The 20,851-nt window shown below is 37.9% G+C and overlaps 1 protein-coding gene across 1 annotated transcript in view; it reads right to left on the bottom strand.

Annotated features, from left to right (window-relative positions):
• The window catches only part of LOC308421694 (contactin-associated protein like 5-1-like), a gene marked incomplete at both ends in the record, with an annotated part of 497,826 nt that overhangs the window by 454,378 nt on the left and 22,597 nt on the right, over positions 1-20,851 (bottom strand). The window contains one exon of the mRNA XM_080918133.1: positions 4,614-4,817. Coding sequence (XP_080774259.1) covers positions 4,614-4,817 — 204 coding nt within the window. The remainder of the gene's footprint in view (positions 1-4,613; positions 4,818-20,851) is intronic.

Genomic DNA, 20,851 nt, shown 5'->3' with positions numbered 1-20,851 from the left:
GTGAACTGCCCTGGTGCTGTTTGTATTTTGATGCTAATTTTGTTTCCTCAAGAAGGGCTGCCTAGGAAAAGGAGAGAATCATGTACTCAGGTGACTTCATTGGAACTTTCTCCCCATTTTAACTTGTAAAATAGAGGCTAGAGCCAGTGATTAGGTAGAGGAAGGGAAGGTTGGAGCTGCAAAGTTTGAGGGAAAGGAGGGAGGAGGGGGAAAACAATAGAGCAAGAGGAGCTAGAAAGAAGACAGAGCAGAAGCAAATGTCCTGAAGAAACTGCAAGTTATAAGGAATCCCATAGCTGGGAAATAGAGTAGTGTAGGGGTAGATCTGCCCAATCTAGGTGCACAGCTCATATTCATATTAATTGAGTTGTGTTTTCTTTATCTGGACTCATTTCGGGTGGAAAAATTTCTGCAGCATAGTTTGATAGGACTTATAGTAATTGGACACTAGGGAAGATTTAAAGAATCTCAATATCTGTGTTCTGCCGGTGTCTAGATATGGGACCATACATAATTAACAGTCATCATGGAATATCGTTAGAAATAATATATATAGAGATTGGAGATGTGGCTCAATTGTTAAAGTACTTCTGTAAATTCCACAAGATATGTGGTACCTGTAATCTCAGAAGTTTAGAGGTGGATACATGAGGACCTGAAATTCCAGTTCCTTCTCAGCTATGTAGCAATGTTAAATCTAGTCTGGGATGCATGAGCCTCTGCCTGCCAATAAAATAAACCAAAACATAAATACTGCCTAGGATTATCATATGTTATAAATGAAATTTACATATGCATATATATTAAAGTACCTAAACGTAGACCTTAAAAAGTAGAATATACCCTTTGAAGACTTGATGATTATTCTATGTTTACATATTAGTTGACTTAGTAAAATGTCTAAAACACAGAAGGGTCTTGCTGAGTACTTAACCACAGATCACCAGCTATACAGATCTGCCCTTTAATTCTCCATGTGTCTGTGTGGTTCTTACCTTTATAATTCTACAAAGAACAGATTGCCATGGGAATTGAAAGAAGTCCTGTGAATGTTTGGGAGGCAATACATTCTACCCCTATGGACTGGAGAGTGAAATCTCATGCATGTGAATAATTCTAAAAAAAAAAAAAAGTCTGTGTTCTACACTTTGAAAGTAGGAAAAGACAACTACCTAGAAATCAGCACAGAACCAGTTGTGCCCAAATAAAACACACATAATTAGATAATGCAAGTGACCACTTGAAGAACAGTGTGCTGTCTCTAGTTTAGTCATCTTCCTTATTGTTATTCTGTGTGCATGTGTGTGTGCTGTTATTCTGTGTGCATGTGTACACATCCACAGAATAACAAAGTGTGTTTGTGTGTGTGCTGAAGATTAATTTCCAGTATTGTTCTTTAATTATTCCCCACTTTGTTGTTTTGGGTTTTTGTTGTTGTTTTTTGAAACAGAGTTTCCCATTGGCTTAGAAATTACCAAAATGGCTAGGGAGGATAGCCACCAAGACCCAGGGTTCCTTGTGTTTTCTGCCCAGTACTAGGATTAAAAGCAAGTAAAAAACTGACTTTTGGAGGTCTGGGGTCCGGGATTAAATTCAGGCCTAGGAATGTTAGAAACAACGTCATTTCCCCAAAACATAGTTTATGTTCATCTAATGTATCAGGCATCAATCTTATGAGTTCAACTTGGAAATGTGAGGGTTCTTTCTACTTCTTTTCCTTATATTTACTGGGAAGCAGATACTTGGAGCTGCCAGTGAAAAAGGATCAGAAGAAAGATCTACTTTGTTTGCTCTTGGGAGCCAAGCTGTATAATGAAGATTCTCAGAGATTTTTCCTGATGACTGAAATGTAGCTTGCTCTGTGTATCTTCAAGCTTGTACCATATATTACAATATATACTCTGTCTTGCCTACTATATAATAAATAGTAAGAATAATGTGTTTCCTCTTTTATATTAATACATATTAAAGGGCAAACAGTGAGAGAATCTCAGACAAAACAGCCTGTCTGTGACCCAGGAAGATGATTCAGTGGAGTAAGAGCATGCGCCATTGAGCCTGATGACCTTAGCTGGATCCTAGAGAACCACAGAGAAAAAGTGCAGACCAAGATCCTGCTAGCTGTTCTGATCTTTACACCATGACACTGTGCCAGGGTATACCTCAGCAGTTCCAATAAATCAATGACTGTCATTAAGTTTTAAAATACAAAAAGCTACTTCTGTTTGCTCCAACATACATGTTTTCTGTTTGCATTTTTCATGACAGTAGAGCTCTTTGGATTTTCCTCTGTGCATAAATGAATTCAGCACCTACCTCCTGGGGCCTGACTTTTATTTCTTTCTTCCTTCCTTGTGTCCCCAATGTGAGAAGTTGGGTACACTGAATGTATACCTACTGGCAGTGAGGCAAGCCCAGGGAAGAGAGAGGGAAAAGTATTCTACTCGAGGCAGGAAGATACTCTTTTTTCTTACTGTTATAATTTATTTTGCATTTTACAGAAGACTCTGAATGATTTTAAAAATCACCTCCTCACCCTATCACATTTCTTTCTTTACTAAGTCAGCTGCTGTTCAGATCCCAGGATCACCCTTCCATGGGCAGGCCATCCCAACAAAGGAAAGGCCAGGGACTTAGTCTTCCATTACCATATGAACATAGTTCTAAAAAGAACAAAACAATTTAGTGGCTTTTTATTTTGTTTTATTTTTATTATTTTTTTTTTGTCATTTAGGTATTATTAGTTGGTTGGATTTGTTGTTATTGTTTTTGTTTGTTTGGTTTTCTTTTTTTTTTTTTGTTCTGTTTTGTTTTGTTATGTCGTTTTGGACATAGTAGGCTTGAAGGAACCGAAGGGCCCACACCCTTCTTACAGCTTCCTCCTCCCACCTGGAAACAAATCTAGGCCAAGTTCCATTCTCCACCCACAGTAACTTACTTGAGTAAAGAAATTCTCAGAATGTACTGACTGACCCTCTGAAAAGCCCCAGGCAAAGTTTAAATGGGTGTCATGCTTGCTAGTCAATAGATTCAAGGGTCAGTATGCTTAGCCAATAAGTTTAAACTGTAACCTTGCTGATGGAACCTGTATCCCTAAAAAGAATAAAAACTGCTTGTTATAGCCATAGGGGTCACTTTCCAGTCGCTTGCCACAAGGGCCTGATGGAAGGTTGACTGATGCACTGGAAAATAAACATCTTGCATTTGTATTCATCTCAGGATCTGTCTTCTCATTCAAGGGATTTTTCAGGTAGTTAAGGCTTAATTTGTGTTTTACAGGTTTTTATAAAAAGCAATATATAATAGGTGCATGTTATGTTTTAAATTATTTTACAGTTGAGGTCAGAGGAAACTTATTTTAAATATATAAATTAAAATATATTAAAATGTTATGTTGTAGTTTCCTGTACATGTCTGGTATCACAGAATAATATTTTTTTGCCAAAAACAAAATGAAAATAAGTACCACCCATGCAGATAAAATACTTGAAATTAATTGCCATTCTACATCCATAAAAACACAGGAAATAGAATAAATCAGTTAGATAGCACCCCAATGACCTCGAATGATGTGTGGAAAGATGTTCTCATGTGTTATATATAGTATCCTTGTGCAAAAATTATTGAGTACAAACATGTGCAGTCCTGCATTTCTATACATAGCATTCATGTACTAAAAAATAGTTAATAATATTAATAATAGTAGTAATAAATGTGTGTATGACCATGAGTACCTATAGCCCTAACACTTAGTGACAGAAATAAGTGGATATTAAGGGCTTGCTGACAACCCAGCTTAGACCCAAATTTGAGTTTTGGGGTCAGTAAGAGTGTTAGCATTTTGTCTAAGCTCAGCCCCACAGTTACTTAGCAACAGGGGCTGCTTGCTCCCTCCTCTCTCTCTCTCTCTCTCTCTCTCTCTCTCTCTCTCTCTCTCTCTCTCTCTCTCCCTCCCTCCCTCCCTCCCCCTCTCTCTCTCCCTCTTTCTCTCTCCCTCCCTCCCTCTCCCTCCCTTCCTCCGTCCCTCCCCCCTCCCTCCATCCCTCCCCCTCCCTCTCTCCCCCTCCCTCCCTCTCTCCCTCCCCCTCCCCCTCCCTCCCTCCCTCTCTTCCTCCCTCTCTCTTTCTCTCTTTCTCTCTCTCTCTCTCTCTCTCTCTCTCTCTCTTTCTCTCTCTCTCTCCCTCCCCCTCCCCCTCTCTCCCTCCCTCCCTCCCTCTCTCTTTCTCTCTTTCTCTCTCTCTCTCTCTCTCTCTCTCTCTCTCTCTCTCTCTCACCCTTGCCTTCCTGCACCTTGCTCTTTTTCCATTTTTTTCTCCACTTTCTCCACATGTGCATAGCTGGCTTTTACTCCCCCACCCTCATCCCACCCCACCTTTCTCTATCTCTACAACTAAGAGACCCTAAGGGCTTTTACAGTTCCACACCCTCCTCTTGAATAATGAAATCCTCAGAATGTATTGACTGACCCTCTGAAAATCCCCAGATAGAGTTCAAGCTGCAAATTCAGTGAGATGCTGTCCCCAAAAGAAGAGGCAGTGTTTGAGGAGGATTCTCTAGCTTCATCTCTGTTGTCAACATTAATATATACAACATATACATACATCTGATCTTACCCAGGTTCAGGTAGAGAGCTAGCCTGCCCTTTTGGAGTTCCAGGGTAATGTGGTCTCCACGTTGTCCTTCTCCATGAAAAAGAACCCCATCTCCTTGCATGCTCTTGAACTTCAGGGAAATCACATCCTTGAGGGTGCTCATTGTCTTCTGATTGAACCTGTATAAAAGTGAGCTCCGGCCATCAAAGTCAGCTACATCTGATCCTGAGGGCAGAAAGAAAAGAAAACCAAACATCGGTGTGTTTCCTATGGCAGCTATTTATGCTTTTCATCTTTGATGCTGCTCAGTTCACAGAATTGTAACTGAAATCTTTACAATTTCTCCTACAAGGAGACACATAGAATAGAACCAGCCTACCTATAACCCAAAGAATTATTCATTTGTAAGGTGAGCATCTACACTAGACTGAAGTAGAAATACCTGTTAGTGATTGTGTAACAAAACAAAACAAGAACAGCAGCATCTCCAGGAACGGAGCTGTCATGTAACCTCCTCCAATGAATTATTTCAAGTAGGATAAGCTCAAGGCAGGGATTGGGCCTTCAGATGAGAGAGATAGCTTCACACAAAAATAATGAAAGGACCTAACTCACTCCATATTAGAACAGGTAGCAATGTTAGGCCGTAAGTTTTAGTTTTCTGGAATGATAGCCAAGACTTTGGGGGGGGGGGAAATACAGCCAATCAGCAACTGTCCCAGTATCTGGCCAGGAGCTTACAACATATGAGGAAAAGGTCTCTATGAGGTAACTCTTTCTCCCTCCCTTGAAGTATGAACTGATCAGAAGTGTACAAATATCCCATATCATAAGCTCAGCCAATACTGGTAAAGATGACCCAACTGCAACTGGGAAAACCCTAACTGGCTTTAAAATGGGCCTGTAAACTTTCCTTGTGGTCCCTATTTTGTTTGGATAGTTAATCTCCACGGGATGGCTTTTTCTGTGGAGTAAATTCTCTTTGGCTTACTATTCAAATCTGGGTTCTTTCAGTGATTCTTGGATCCTTACAATACAACATCTGGAGATGTAGAAATGATGGGGCCTTAGAAGTACGAGGAACCTGGCCTCACAGCATGGAGAGCTGCTGCACAACAGTAAGAATAAGGGGACTATAGGAAGAGTGAGAAACACAGACAGATGCTATGCAAGGGGTACCGATTTCTCATAACCCTTCATGACTTACCCTTCTTGCTGATTTGATTCTGACATTTGATCATTTGATCTCTTTAGCCTAAGCTCCAGGCTGGGGTTGAAAAGAGTTTCTTTATTATGTCAACTCTTGATGATCAATTCAGTGTTTGCTAACATATTCTGAGAATGCTAACGATTCTTAGGGCTTTTAATGGAAAAAAATAGTATGGAGATTGATGATTTGAACAAAAGGGTAATAAGATTTTATTGCCTTATCTGGACTGTTAATGTACTGTTTTCAGGTTTTATGTAAAACATTCAGTCACTATTTTTATGGCTTGGCATTTATTCATATCTGTGATACTCCTTTAGTTGAGATGTAGAAATTAGGCAAATGTATATGATAACATAGAATCTGTCAATATGTACATGCATTGTTAAATGTCAACTTAGAATTATTAAATAGATGTTATTCTTTAAAAGTCTGATGCAAGAGCCTATAGCACTGCCATTCAGTTCATGTAGTTTCTGAAACATGTGCTACTTGTTGAGCAGTATGGCCTGTTTTTCTGCACATAACCCACTCGTCCTCTGAGATGTTAGAAAAGAGATTAGCTCAGCCTCATGGCTATGGTAAGGAGTTAACCATATTGATGTAGCTAGGTTTATGATAATGTGGATGGAGCTACTGACCCTACTTAGCAACAATAGGGGAGGGGAGGATCCAAGGAAGTCTTGCCATTATCCCTTTCTACCTTCTGCAAATAGGATTGAGCTTGTGATAGTCCAGCTCATAAAGATTTGAGGTTACATACTGGAGGCACTTCAGAGCTTCCATGGGGGTCATGATCCCATTCGCAACAGGTAGGGACTTTGCAGTGAAGCAGATGTTGTAGCATTTCCACTAATGCCTCTTTAGTTAACATCTTGTCAGAGCTCTGTAAGAATAGTAAACTTTTTTTTCTCAAACTGGTCTTTGGTAGTATCCTTACTTTGGACTGGCTTCTATGTACTGTGTAACATGAATAGACATTTGTTCACATCTTCTCAGGGAAAATTAACATGAGAGTTTCAAATTATAGTTATGATATTTTTCTTCATACTATTGCCATAGATAGATAACAGAATTTTTTTTTAAATTCAACTTTGAAGTGATTGAGTACCACACCTTTCTCCCTACTTCAGCCTTTAAATCTCAGTTACGCTTAGTTTTCTTGAGATTGGAATTGCCAAATTTCATGGATGATATAACGAGTTATTTGGAATTATATGCCAGCTGAATTTAATTTAGCATATTTTGCCAGAATTCTGTTGGTATGGAAGCCAGATAGTGAAAGTCAAGAAGTCTTGATTTAAAATAATTTATGAAGTATATGCATATACACAGATTGAAAATTGTCTATCAAAATATTCAGTAGAAAAATTATTTGATAGTGTGTGTGTGTGTGTAAACATTCATTCATTTTCAAGTTTGCACTTGTTGCATGTGTACCTTAGAGTCTGACACTGTGTTCCTCCTCACTCACATTCTAGACTCATAAATCCCAGGTTGTTCTTGAACTCACAATATTACCAAGGATGAGACATCGTCCTGTCTCTATTATTTAAATGCTGGGATTATAAGAGTATACTGTGTGCCTGGTTTTGTGTAGTGATGGGGAGAACTTGAGGCCTTGTGCATGGAATATACTCTATGTCAACTGACCTGGCTCCTCATCTCTCATTTCTCACTGAACATGGCTCTCAACAATTAAGCTGAGTGTATAGCTAGTGAGCTCCAGAGAATCTCATTATACCCCAAGGCTGAGATTACAGAAGTGTGTCACTGAACCAGGCTTTTTAAGTGAGTGCTGAATTAATGTGGCCATGCTTGTCCAGCAAGCACTTTACCAGTGAGAAATCTCTATAGTTCCTTGGAAGAATTATTAGTAGTTACTTGCATACTCTTTCTCTATTTTTATTACAAAAATGTATTGTAAAATGTTATTACTTCTGTAATTCAAAAATGTAAGACTACTTAATTACAACTTGAAAGAGATTCATCATATAACCTCTTTCAGGGCAAAACAAAGGTGAAGGTCAGTATAAACAGGATACATTTTTTCTCTTTTCTTTGTTATCATTTTTTATTAGATACTCTGTATTTACATGTTATCTCTTTACACAGCACCTCTCTCATCTTCCCTCCCCCTCCAGTTGCTTTCACAAAGGTGCACTCCCTTCTGTTCCCCCTCTCCACCTCTTTGCCTTGTCATTCCCCTACATTGGGACAACATTCCCTCCCTGAAACAAAAGCCTTTTTTCACATTGATGATACAATCATTAGCATTTGAAATCCAGAAGCCACAAAAATTCTATTTTTCAGGATTTACTCGCAATAAAAAAATTCTTAAATTGAGTATTAATATTGACAATTTGATTATTTTTACTGTTCAATGATATAAAATTATCTTTAATAAGCAATGTTTGAAAAGGAAAAAAATTACGATTTTCTGTAACTATTTAAAACCTTGAAGATAAAATTCCACAATCTATATATACAGTTAACAAAGGCCTTGATGACTCCAGATTGTAAAAATCAACTGGCCAGATACAGAGAGGTTTTTACAATCTCCAGTATGTTTGGAATCCTTCCCACTTAACATTGTCACTACATTTATGAATACTGCACTCACTGAACTAGCTGTAGTGTGTCAGGTGGATCACTTCTGCAGCTATATCTCTCTAAAACTTAAATCCATACATAAGATAAATACATTAGAAACACATAAACATATTCTTTAGGAAAAAGCTGTGAAGATAACTGAGTGAGTAATGTTTGCTCTACTTCAGTGAAGACTGGCTGAGCTCGGAGTCTAGCATTTCTTTAGAACAACCTGAGGTCCCTGTAACCTCAAAACTATAGAGACAAAACCACAAAGATTCTGGGGACTTGCTGGCTATCAATTTAGATGAAAAGTCAAGGTCCAGGTTCAATGAGAGACCTGTTCTCAAAAATAAGGTCGTTATATGGATGGAGAGAAGGCCGGGTGGTTAAAAGTGATGAGTACTCTTTCAGTTCCCAGGACTCACTTGGGTGGTATTTTGTAGACTATAACTCCTGATTTTGGTCACTCATGCCTTCAGGATCCTACAGGCAGTTGCAACTACATGTGTACATAATTGTAACTAAAATAAAACAAATATTAAATAAAGGGGTCACAAACTGAGAAATGCATCTGATATCCACCTCAATATATATGCACCATCATGTGGGACTGTGCACACACACACACACACACACACACACACACACACACACACACACACTAAAGCATGAATAAAATGGGAAAAGTGTCCAGACATATGGGAGGCAAAGACATGGTGGGGGCAGTTATGATCATATTATATTGTATACATGTATAAAATCATCAGAGAATGAATAAACAAGAAAATATATACATGGAAAATCAAATAATTAATTGTGTTTACTTGAGCCACTTCATTAACAATAAAATATATACTGCCTTACTAGACATACTGTTTGCTTGAAGTCAGTAAGAAACATTGCTAATTGTGACTGGGTCAACTAGAAGGGTCTTGAGATCATGAACTGATGGTATTGAATTTTCCTACACTTTCACTCAAATGATGCTTTTTTACTCTGGTGTCTGGTTTTCTTAACTGATAGGTGCCAGTCTGAACCTAGCTTTATACTGAGTCTTGTTTCCACCAGCTTTCACTGGAACTGTGGAAATGGTCCACCTGAGAAGCTAGGCATAGTACGGATTCCTGCTCTTTTCTGATTACTGTCACAGACACTGTGAAAATAGTTGAAGTTTTACTGCTCAGCAATGCACAGAACAAATACATAGCGCCCGTCAGTGTTTGGAAAGGGAAATGCAAGGTGAATATATGTGTAGGAAGACAGTCTAAAAAAGAAAAGAAGGCTCAGATACACAAAGGAAGCATCGGTATGCCAATACTTGATGAAGAGATGGACCTAGTGTCATAGGGATGAGGTGGAGGATGAAAGGCAAAAGAACACAGGAAGCTCAGTTATCCGATCAGGTGACAGACACTAAGAGCTCTGCTTTCCACTGTGCATACTTCCTGCAAGCTGAGAAACACAGTGCCAGGGGTGACACCTAAGAGGTAATGAAAATCTATGTTTATTAGGTATGGTTCCTCCCTCTCAGGGAAAATACAGTATTTAACTTCTACATTCCCACAACATAGAGAACATCACTCCATTTGAGTTTCACTGCCCAATACTGCCTTAAACCTCCCCCACACCACCCTGTTAATGGTGCAGTTCTGAGTTCTGAAGACACCTGGATCCGAGCCTTTATGTTCCAAGACAAAGGATTGCATCAGGGACAAATGGTTACAAGTAGGAACAGTTGATTAAAAAAGAGAGAAGCAGTCCTGAGGATGAAGGTGGACATGCATGAGGAGCATGTGGGGAAGCATGTGTTTAACAGCTCTGGGCCACAGAACATATGCTTCTTTATAGAATCACTATATAGTACCTGCCTCTCACTCCTTTCTGTGGCATGAGGTTTTGTTACACACATATTCTATCTATATGATGACAAAAAAGGAAGTCCAGTCCTCCTCTGCCAACTGGCTCTGTTCATATATTGATGCTGCTGTTTCCAGTGCTATTTTCTGACCATAGTCATACATTGGAAACTTGGATATTACATATTTTAGTGGAGTCTGACATTGGTCATATCATGTGCTGTGTTTGATATGAATAAATAAAGATGAACAGGTGTGGTTTTGTCTTTAGGAAATCATAGAAGAATACTAGTAGAAAGCTGAGTTCTTAAGTAGGTAATATATAGAAACCATAGGTGTTTCTTCTTTGCAAAATTATACAGAGGGATATGCTTGTTTAAATATTAAATGTTTAACACACATACAAGTTTGCTATTGTCTTTCACTTTCTATTTCCTTTTATGGCCTTATATTGCAGCATCGTTGGCCAGTAGACCTTTTAAAACCCTTAATTCTTCCGTCAAGATCTACATACTACAACTTTTCTTCCTCCAGTGATTTCATGGCATTCCCTTGATTACCATCTTTGCTGTGATGACCTCCATTCAACTTCTTGAAGTTTCTGGATAGTCTAGAGGCCTTATTGATTAGATAAAATGTCTACTATATTCATGTGCTCTAAGAAAACAAGTCTGCATGCTGAAAAATCTGAGCTGTAGATAAAGAAGGAACATGTATAAACATTTCATTCTTGTTCTACGGCTTGTTAGATGGTTCATGGAAGCAGAATTTTGAACTTTCACATGTTATATTTCTTTTTATGCATTTTTATTTCTTTTTATTTGTTTTACAAATATTTCTATTGATCATTTAATGTGACCTATAAAAGCCTAGCCAACAAAGTCACAATGAGAATTATAGAATTATAGACACTTACATATGAATACACATTCAGAATCATCTTAGCTCATTAATCCAGAGGATCTTTCTAGTTGAAAAGATTGTGAGTGAGATATGAAGACAGTATCAAAGTTGGTGTGAATAAGTTACTGGGGAGTTTGACGTGGGAAAGTTTTAATGACTTTTTCAAAGTTCTGAGACTTTGGATGAGTATTCAGCTGTATATGGCGCATTTGTATCAACCTGCTTCCCAACCTCTATGGCTCGGGGGACATGCAGTAAAGGGAGTGCAAAGAAAGAAAGAGCTGAAGAGTATATGAACTGGACTCATGTCTTAAACAAATAAGACATGAAATACTATTCTTCATCCTAGAAAAGACTGAAGAAGTAAACAACTCACAACACTGAGACATTCTATATGTGAGATATTTATATTATAATTCGTTAATAGTAAAAAATTACAATTATGAAGTAACAATAAAAGAAATAATTTTATGGTAGGGGTCACCACAACATGAGGAACTGTATTAAAGGGTTACATTAGGAAGGTGGATGACCACTGATCATGTTTTCCATGTTAGCTGCCTGACCTGCAGAAGGTCAGTATCATTTATACTCGCTGACTGTCATAGAAATAAAATGTTCCCTTTATTGAGCACAGACTCAGCCTGGAAGGATGAGGCAAGAATTGCTCCAAATATAACTAACCCTCATCAACAGAAACATTTTTCTCATCTGAAAGAACTCAGCCAAATTCCCTGTATATTTGCAATATTAATTAAGTAGCACATGAATTGTCACAACCATTTCATATATGGAGAAGCAGAAGCTCAGGAGAAGTTTTGAGGTAGGATTAAGTGTAGTCACTGAATACTTAATCCCTTCCCTAGACACCAGGGAGATGCTTAGCATCACCAACATGGCTTAGAGAAGCAGATTTAAAATGGTAATAAAGACTCTTAATTTTCACTGTTGTCATTCAAAAAAGAAATAGAACATACATTAGATTTTCCTCATTGGACATTATTATGTGTCTATAATAATTGCCTTATATGAAATTTAAACTGCAGAGTCCAGTTGTGATCATTAAAACCTTTACTTATTTTATAATAGCTTACCATAGTCTCTGTGAAACTAGTAGATAATGAAAGAAAATATATACCATATAATAAGATTCATCCATCTTAGAGATGTGCTCTTAATTTTAACAGTTATTATTATATTTTATGACTTATAAATGCTGTATGTGGGGAAGGGTTCTGTGGGTGGTACTTACAGATATGCATGTGCTATTGTATGTAGAAGATCAGCAAACAATTTTCAGTGTTCAGTTCTTTCCATCCTTTATTTTATTCAGGCTCCTTTTATTTTTTTCTACCCCCAAGATATATTCTACAGCCAAGCTGGGTCATAAGATTACAGTTAATTATTCTCCTTGTTTTCAATTTTTCTATATGTTTTCTAGCATTGCAGTTGTGTGAGCCAACCTTTGGCTTTTACATGGGTTCAAAATCAAGTCATTTTCATTACATTGCAAACATCATAGCACACTGAACTATCTCATAACTACCATGGTTACCACTTATTAAGGATGCCAAAATAACCAGCAACTAAATATATCTTCTATATTCTCTCACAATTTTCAATGGTTGATGGAGATGTGTGTGCCCAGGGTTAAAGAAACTATTCTTGGGTAACTGCTTAGCTATAATTTCTTTATTTATTGGGCTTGATTGTCACGCATTATCTAAGCTTTCTTTGAGAAAAGTGAGACAATCAAGACTCAGAAGATCATACACCTATCCAAAGGCATACACACAACGTACACAAGTTGTTTGACATTAAAGAAAAGTTTTGCCATATTAAATAATCAGTTGCTTAAAGTATTTTGTGAGATGTAAAGAACTTTGTGTAGTTTGAATAAAGCATACAATATAAAAGTCAAAATGAGCAAAAAAAGAGTAGATATTAGCTATTAAGTAAATGAAAAACAAGCTACAATCCATAAACTCAGATAGTCTAAGTAAAAAGTGGCTTTTACAGGGAAGGAGAAATGGAATACATTTTTCAGATGGACTGCTGGAATGTGAGAATGTGAATAGCAAGAATCAGGATGGGGAAGATGGAAGGTAAGAATGCCAGGAAAGACTCCTGGAATTAGGAAACAGAAGTAGTACTATGTGGAAAACTTAGTGTAGTAGAAACTTCTTGAAATCTGTCAGGGTGAACCTAGTGAGGACTTCTAGTATAGACAGATACAGAGTTGAACTGGGCATCTCTTTTAGGCAGGCAGTGTTCCCAATGGCTGGACTGAATTGTATTTGGTTGAGTTGTAGGCCAAGAGGGTCCTGTGGAGATCACAAAACAACAAAGTTTGATGCTAGAACAGAAAGTTGCCATCTCCGAACTGACTGCAAGTCCTCATTGGTGAGCAATATAGTTGCACTGCTTATTAAATGTAAGAATTAAGCTGGTGACTATTTGATGCCTTCACCCTTATATTCTAATCTCTTTTGTGTAGGATGGCACTCTATAGGCTACTTAATAAAAAACATAGACACCAACCCAGTCACAAAACTTTTTTTTTTCATTTAAATTTTATTAAGCATATTTTAGAAAAATTTTTCCTTTTTTTAAAAAGATTTTAAACATTTTTTTTGCTTAAAATAATACATTTTTGTCAGTACTGTTTTTTCAGACATTAAAATAATTTTTACATAAAACCATGTTAATATATTTTTTAGTCAGTACTTGATTTTTTTCATGGGCTTGACAGTATGCATTGAAAACCTAATAGTTACAATAAGCGTAAAGTACATGCAAAACAAAATTTTTGACCTACAATTTTTCCTGTTGTAAGATGTGCTTAGGCAATCATGGAGTAGAACTTGTGTGAGTAGACAAAAAATATCTAATTTAAGTTGGTGTCTACTCTATGAAAGGAAACCCTGTGTTCTACCTTGCTTGTAGAACCATGAATCTGGGACAAAATAGTTCAATGGTCTAGGGTAATACCAAACACCATTGGTCAAAAAGCCTAAATCAATTCAATGGCTCCTAATGGTATTCTGCTGTACTCATAGATTCATTTTTCTTAGTCATCATTACAGAGGCTTCATCTGCCAGTGGGTGTAGATATTTTTAGTCAGACATTGATTATGCAGAAAGAGTTTAAATAAATTGGAGGTCCCCATCAGGTCCTCCCTCTCAAGCTTGGGTAAAACCATATAAGAGGGGGCAGAAAGACTGTGGAAGTAAGAGAGGATGTATGATACCAGGAGAAGGTGGCACACTGAGTAAACCAAGCTGGGCTAATATGAGCTGCAAGCACAGTGTCTGCTGATGTCTGAACCAGTTCCTTTGCATATGTGTTGTGGCTGGGAACTTGGTGGCATTATGTAACTCTTCAGTGGGAGCTTGTGTGTCTTTGACTCACTTGCCTGCTCTTTGGACATTTTCCCTCCTGTTTGGTTGTCTTTTCCAGCCTTATTGTGAGTCTTTGTCTTCATCTTATTGTATTTTGTCTTGTCCTGTTTAGTTGTTGTTTCTTCGAAACCTACTCTTTTCTGAATGGTGTCAAAGCTGGAGTGAATCCAGGGCAGAGAGAAGTTGAGAGTGGGAGGAGTGGAGGGAGGGGAACATATAATAAGCTTGAATTACATTTTAAAAGAATGTGTTTTTGTTTGATTTTTATTGCATATTTTACTTATTTACATTTCAAATGTTATCTCCCTTCCTGCTTTCCCCTCCATAAACTTCCTATCTCATCTCCCCTCCCCTTTGCTTCTATGAGTGCCCCCCCACCCACCCACTCCTACCTCACCATAATAGGCTAACAAGAATCTATGTTCAATAAAAAGAAAAGAAAGAACAGAAGATAAAAGAAATTATGCCAAATCAAATAAAAAAGGAGAGGAGATAAGATGGTCCAGCAAGGAAAAGGCTTGCTATTCAGGCCTAATGGTGAAGTTTAATGTCTGAGGCCCACAGAAAAAATAGAAGAGACAGATTGAACAACATTGTTCTCTGACCTCCATTTGTGTAGTATAGTATGTCCAAATACACACACACACACACACACACACACACACACACACACACACACACACAATTTTACAATTACAATATTGAGGGATAGGTTTCTTTTCTTTACAAGTTAAAATGGACTTCCCTGACTCCTAGTCTTCGGCAATTCTTGCACACAAAGTTCAATCTACCTCACACGATCTGCTATAACATTTACTCATGTAGGGATAGTGCTGTTCTAGTCATCCGTATGTCAGTCGTGACACCTACTGATGCCTACTAGGTTCTTACTAGATCTCATGCTTCTAGCGGATTTGTATGATCTCATTGCTCTCAGATATTCTTTGTTTATCCAGGGTTATGTTTTCTCTTTACTTTTGCTTGGTTTTTGTATGGTGTGTGTGTGTGTGTGTGTGTGTGTGTGTGTGTGTGTGTGTCCTGTGTTTGTTGTATTGTATTTTATAGAAACAGAGTTAACATATTTATGTATACATAATGTTCAGATGACCCAGAGACCACTGATGGCTGGTCTAGCTTATCATCTCCTTGCAGGAATTTCTTTTTCTCTTCCTATGTGCTGGGATTAGAAATGAGGTTCTTTATCTGACTGGTATCTATGTGGGTGCCTGCGATATGAAATGAAGTACTCACAACAGTGCAACAAATGTTTTATTCACAGAGAAATCTGTCCATCTCCATGGCTTGCTTCTATTAATCCCTTTCAGCATAAGGCCCTGCATCCTGTATGTACAGCATGGATGGATAGTGACACCTTTGATAAACCTTCCAGTTCGAAACTCTAAGCTGGAGAGCATAGTCATGACTCTGAACCCACCAGAAGCAGACCAGCTCTTTTTGCTGGACAGAACAGATGACAGGTTCCCCATTCTCTCCAAAGTGAGATACAGTGTCAGAAGTATATTAAACCAGGAGAAATATTTATAAAGGGCAAGGATATTGCCAGGAGAGGGATGCCAGAAAGAGAGAACACACAGGGTAAGCTCTGTGAAGATCAGTTAAGTCTAGCCCCACCCTTAAATATCTGCAGTGTTCTATGGCAAAGATATAGGCCAGAAATACAGGATCCAAGACCTCGTTGCAGAAACTCTTGTCATATAAAAGAAATAAAATCTGTTAGCTCATTTTAAAAATAAAAATGCCTTGAGTTATTTTTCTGTCCAGCTTCAGATGGACAGAAACCACTAAGCCAGTAAACCCTACACAAAAGACACTGGCTATCCCATGTGGAAGCTTAAAGTAGAAAGTTATTAACAGCCAAGCTTGCCTATCTGTCTACACCCTTACAATTTCTAAGAATGAGTAAGTATTACGTTGTAAAATGTCAAGATGAACTCATACAGTATTTTTGTGAAGAAAAGATAGCTGTAAGTGACAAGGGGGAAAAAAACCTGGGTAATGTGTAAGATTCCTAATTCCTTAGCCAATGAGAAAGGAAGGAACAGAAGGTCTTGTGTCCTTTCTCAAAAGAAAAACTGCTCTCTGCTCTTAGTCAGCATACCTGTCATTCTGAAATGACAATACATTTTGCAAAGAAACGGGATAAATAGTTTTTCTCTTTATCCAGTGTTTTTATGAAGAAAGGGTCAATATTTCTCATAGAATGAACCTAAAGTTGATGTGTTAAGGAATCTCTTAGGAGACTTTGATGTTTGTGGAATGCTAGGGAACATTTAGGTTCTTTTTTCTCTTTTTTCTGTTGTGTGCACACTCCTGAGAGTTCATTACTATATCCACAATTCCAGTGACCTGAAAAGCAGCTGTTAGGTACATATTACTCTCTTTCTAAGAATTGATTTTCACTATCTACTTATTGCAAACTACTCAGTGCAATCTTTGGTTTGTTTCAGTGATGATAACACTGCAACGTTGGCAGGTTCCTTGGCAGATTATTTTCTGGACTACAATGGACAGGCTAATCATGGTCCTGAGAATCCCACAGCAAGGGTGTTTGCTATATCTCTCTAGGCTGACAGTCCAAGTCAAATAAAATCCTGCCTAGCCACCTTACTTCTCTGAAGAGCTCCAGAATGGCAGAGAGGCATGAGTTCAGACTGGCCCCATAATTGCTGACCCAGGTGTCAAGCTTATTTTTTGAGAACGACAGAGTTCCTGTGGCAAATTCTGGCATGTTTGATGAGTTATGGAAGACTGTCAACAAACCAGCTAAAAAACAGATTTTCTTATTAAAACAGGCCAAGCTCGAATTCCCATGTGGGCTGAAGCACAACTTCTCAGAAAAGTTTGGGTCTCAGAATCAGAAAGCTAAAAGTCAATGTTGACAGGAAAATCTACTCACCCTCCGTGAGACAATCAGTCCCACTTGAACTCTTTAGCTACTTGGAGTAAAAGAGACTATCAATACAAGTACGTTTTGAGGCTTTTCTCATAATATATTTCATGAAAATAAATATTTTATTCAGATCATATGCTTGCAATGATGACTGGAGGGTGTTGCCTTGTAATTCATATACCACAAATGTTTCCAAAGTCACCTTGAATTTTCACCAATTCTCCACCCAGTATGCCAGTTTTCCAGACTGTGTCAGCCATTCTGATTGCCTCCAATCAACCCTCAGTCCAAAGGAAGTTTTCTAAGTAAACTGTCAGAGCTTACAGATATCTCTTCTACCAAAATTTCAGGAATTCCTCTGATGAACAGGTAAAACAATTAGAAAAAGGCTCAAGACAACTTAAAATGAAAAGTTAAAATATAAGAAAGCCAAAGCTTCAAATTCCAATCCACATGTGCTCTGAGGCTCTTACTGGATTCACCAATCCACCCATTCATCCACTAACCTATTCACCTATCTTTCCATTCACCTTCCCTTTCTCCCTTTCTTCTCTTCTTCCATTTGTCCCTTTTTTCCTATTTTCTTCTTTTTACTTATATTTTTGCTCTTTTTCTGAAAGAAACCCTGTAGTAGACTAGGTTAGCCTCATACTTGTGTATTAGGATATCCTTGAACTTCTGATGCTCTTGTTTCCAGCTCCTGAGTGTGGGCATTCCAGTTATATAGCACCATGCCTGCTTTAAACAATACAGGGATTGAACACTGGAACTCATCGTGCTAGGAAGGCCAAACTAGTTTATTTTATTAAAGTTGTCTCCATGTTTTAATTCATAAATCTGAGAAAAACTTAAACTTTATAGTTTAATTTGACTGTATGTGAACTGTATGTGAATTACAAAGATCATATCAAAAATCATGTTAGCTTCTGGAGTAGATTTTTCTCCTTTCTTTACACCACAATTCACATAGGTAGGTATTATGCTCTCTCTCTCTCTCTCTCTCTCTCTCTCTCTCTCTCTCTCTCTCTCTCTCCCCCTGTGTGTGTGTGTGTGTGTGTTAATGTGATATATGTATGGTCATGAGTGGGTGTACAAAAGAATTCAGATACCAGAGCACAACCTGCAGTGTTTTGCAGAAGGCATCTACTCTATGAGTAAGGTAGCACGCTCCAGGGACCTGCCTGTCTTGGTCCACCATACCATGTGCCATCACACCCAGCTTATTTAAGTCCAGTTTTTCCACTCACAGATTCTAGGTACCTAATGTGCATCCTTATACTTGCACTGAAAGCTCATTACCAACTAAACGATCTCCCTGACCCAGTCACAATAGAACAGATATAATATGCAGTCACTGATAATGGGATACTAACCCCAGAAAGCTCTGAACACCCCAGAAACAACTCACAGACTGCGTGAAGTTCAAGGAGATAAAAAACAAAAATCATTATGCTCAATCCTTACACACCAAGAAAACTTTGACTAATTCCAGGTTACATCTGTTTTACATGTACTTTTTGCTCAGTGTAACTGTAAGACCTTAATGCACACTATCAAACCTTTGAAAAAAAAAAAAAAAGCCAAGCACTGACAAAAATGTATTCGTATACTTTTATGCAAAAATGCTTAAAATTTGTTCTTTTATCTTTAGTTTTTAAATAAAGTTGTTTAAAAAAAGAATCAGATGTACATTCATAAAATAAAATAAAGTTCTTCAATTAAAAAAAAACTAAATGATCTCCTCATTTCTATGTTTGTAATATTCTGAATTAAATTTGGTCCCTTATCTTCCTTATGTATTAAGAAAAAGTTGATAGGTCAAGCCATCTGGGGAATCACAGGAAACGTTGTAGATATAAATGAATCACCATGATGGAAAAGTATATAATAAAGAGTAGTGTTAAAATTCCTTCTACAATTCATTACTACAAAGGGTCTGGTAAGCGTAAAACAGTAAGATATAAATAACTGGTCAAAGGCAAGAAGAAAAAAATAGAACATTGTCAAAAATGGGGAGACAAGGTTTCCAATAAGAAGGGCAGCCTGGTTACTCAGGAGAGGCAGTCACTTGTTTAGGTATGAAGAAAGATTTTATTAACAGGGCAACACTGCATAGGTATTTTTCACAAGTTACTGAAAGGAAAGGGATGATTGTTGCAAAGGCGGACAGATGGAAAGCAGCCCTTGTGAAACAGCATCATACAGCTTTTACCTGTGTCTCTGGTTTACGGTATTCTCGGAGCTCTTCTCAGATGAAACATGCAGATGCTCCAGAAAGGCCCTCACGTGACCTTTAAACAGGAGTCTCAAGACTGGAGATGAGAGCTGCTAGATTTAACTCCTGTGACAGGAGGTACGGTTTTCTATAGAAACCTTTGCCATGGTCCTGGGGAGATAGTGAGATCAATACATTCCTTGCTTAAAAAATATGAGGACTTGAGTTCAGCTCTCCCATTACCATTTGAAAACCCAAGTTCAGTGCTATAAATAACTCAATGAATAAGAAAATTTTCTTCACAAGTAAGTCTTCAGAAACTACATTAAAAATAATAAAAGGGAGTGTAACCATTTGCATGTTCATTATTACAGTGCTGTGGAGTTCAGAGGTAGGAGGATCATGAAGGATTATTGGAAGCTGGACTAGTGCGATTCTCAGTAAGGGACCTTTTCTTAGGAGAAAAAGACAGTGATGGAACAAGATGCTTGATGTATTCCTTTGTCTTCCATACTCTTAAGGGAGAATGTACTCCCACACACGTCTACCACATAGATATACTATGTAATACTATAACACACACACACATACACACACACACACACACACACACACACACAACTACACAAATGAAAATCCAGGTGAGAGTGTATAGCTCATGTTTTCATAGCTGTAGATGTGAAGGCAGAAGTAATCCATTATCTGAGAACTTGTCCAGGTTCCAAGTGAATTCAGTGAAAGCCCATTCACTGAGAAAACTATTTTTATTTTTCTTCTCTTATAGGATTTTTTGAGTTTACACATCAAATATTATCCCCTTTCCTGGTTTGCCCTCTGAAGACTCCCTGTACCATATCTTCTCACCCTGATTCTATGAGGGTGCTCCTCCACCCTCCCACATCTTTCCCTATATCCAGCGTAAAGGGAACACCAAGAGACCTATTTCAATAAAAATAAAGCATCTACCTCTGGTTTTACATGCACACACACACACACATACACACTCATACACACATGTACCATATATACATAGACCCCCATACACACATAACCATATTCATGATTTCATGTTTTGGATACATTCTGTTGTCTTCTCCATGGCTATCTCTGGCTGCTTTGTGGTGTAGTCAGTAGGTGAATATATAAAAACATCAAACTGACTACTTTCAC

The sequence above is a fragment of the Micromys minutus genome, assembly GCF_963924665.1.
Source record: "Micromys minutus genome assembly, chromosome: 6".
Classification (NCBI taxonomy): Eukaryota; Metazoa; Chordata; class Mammalia; order Rodentia; family Muridae; genus Micromys; species Micromys minutus.
This window is presented reverse-complemented; position numbering and strand designations above follow the sequence as displayed.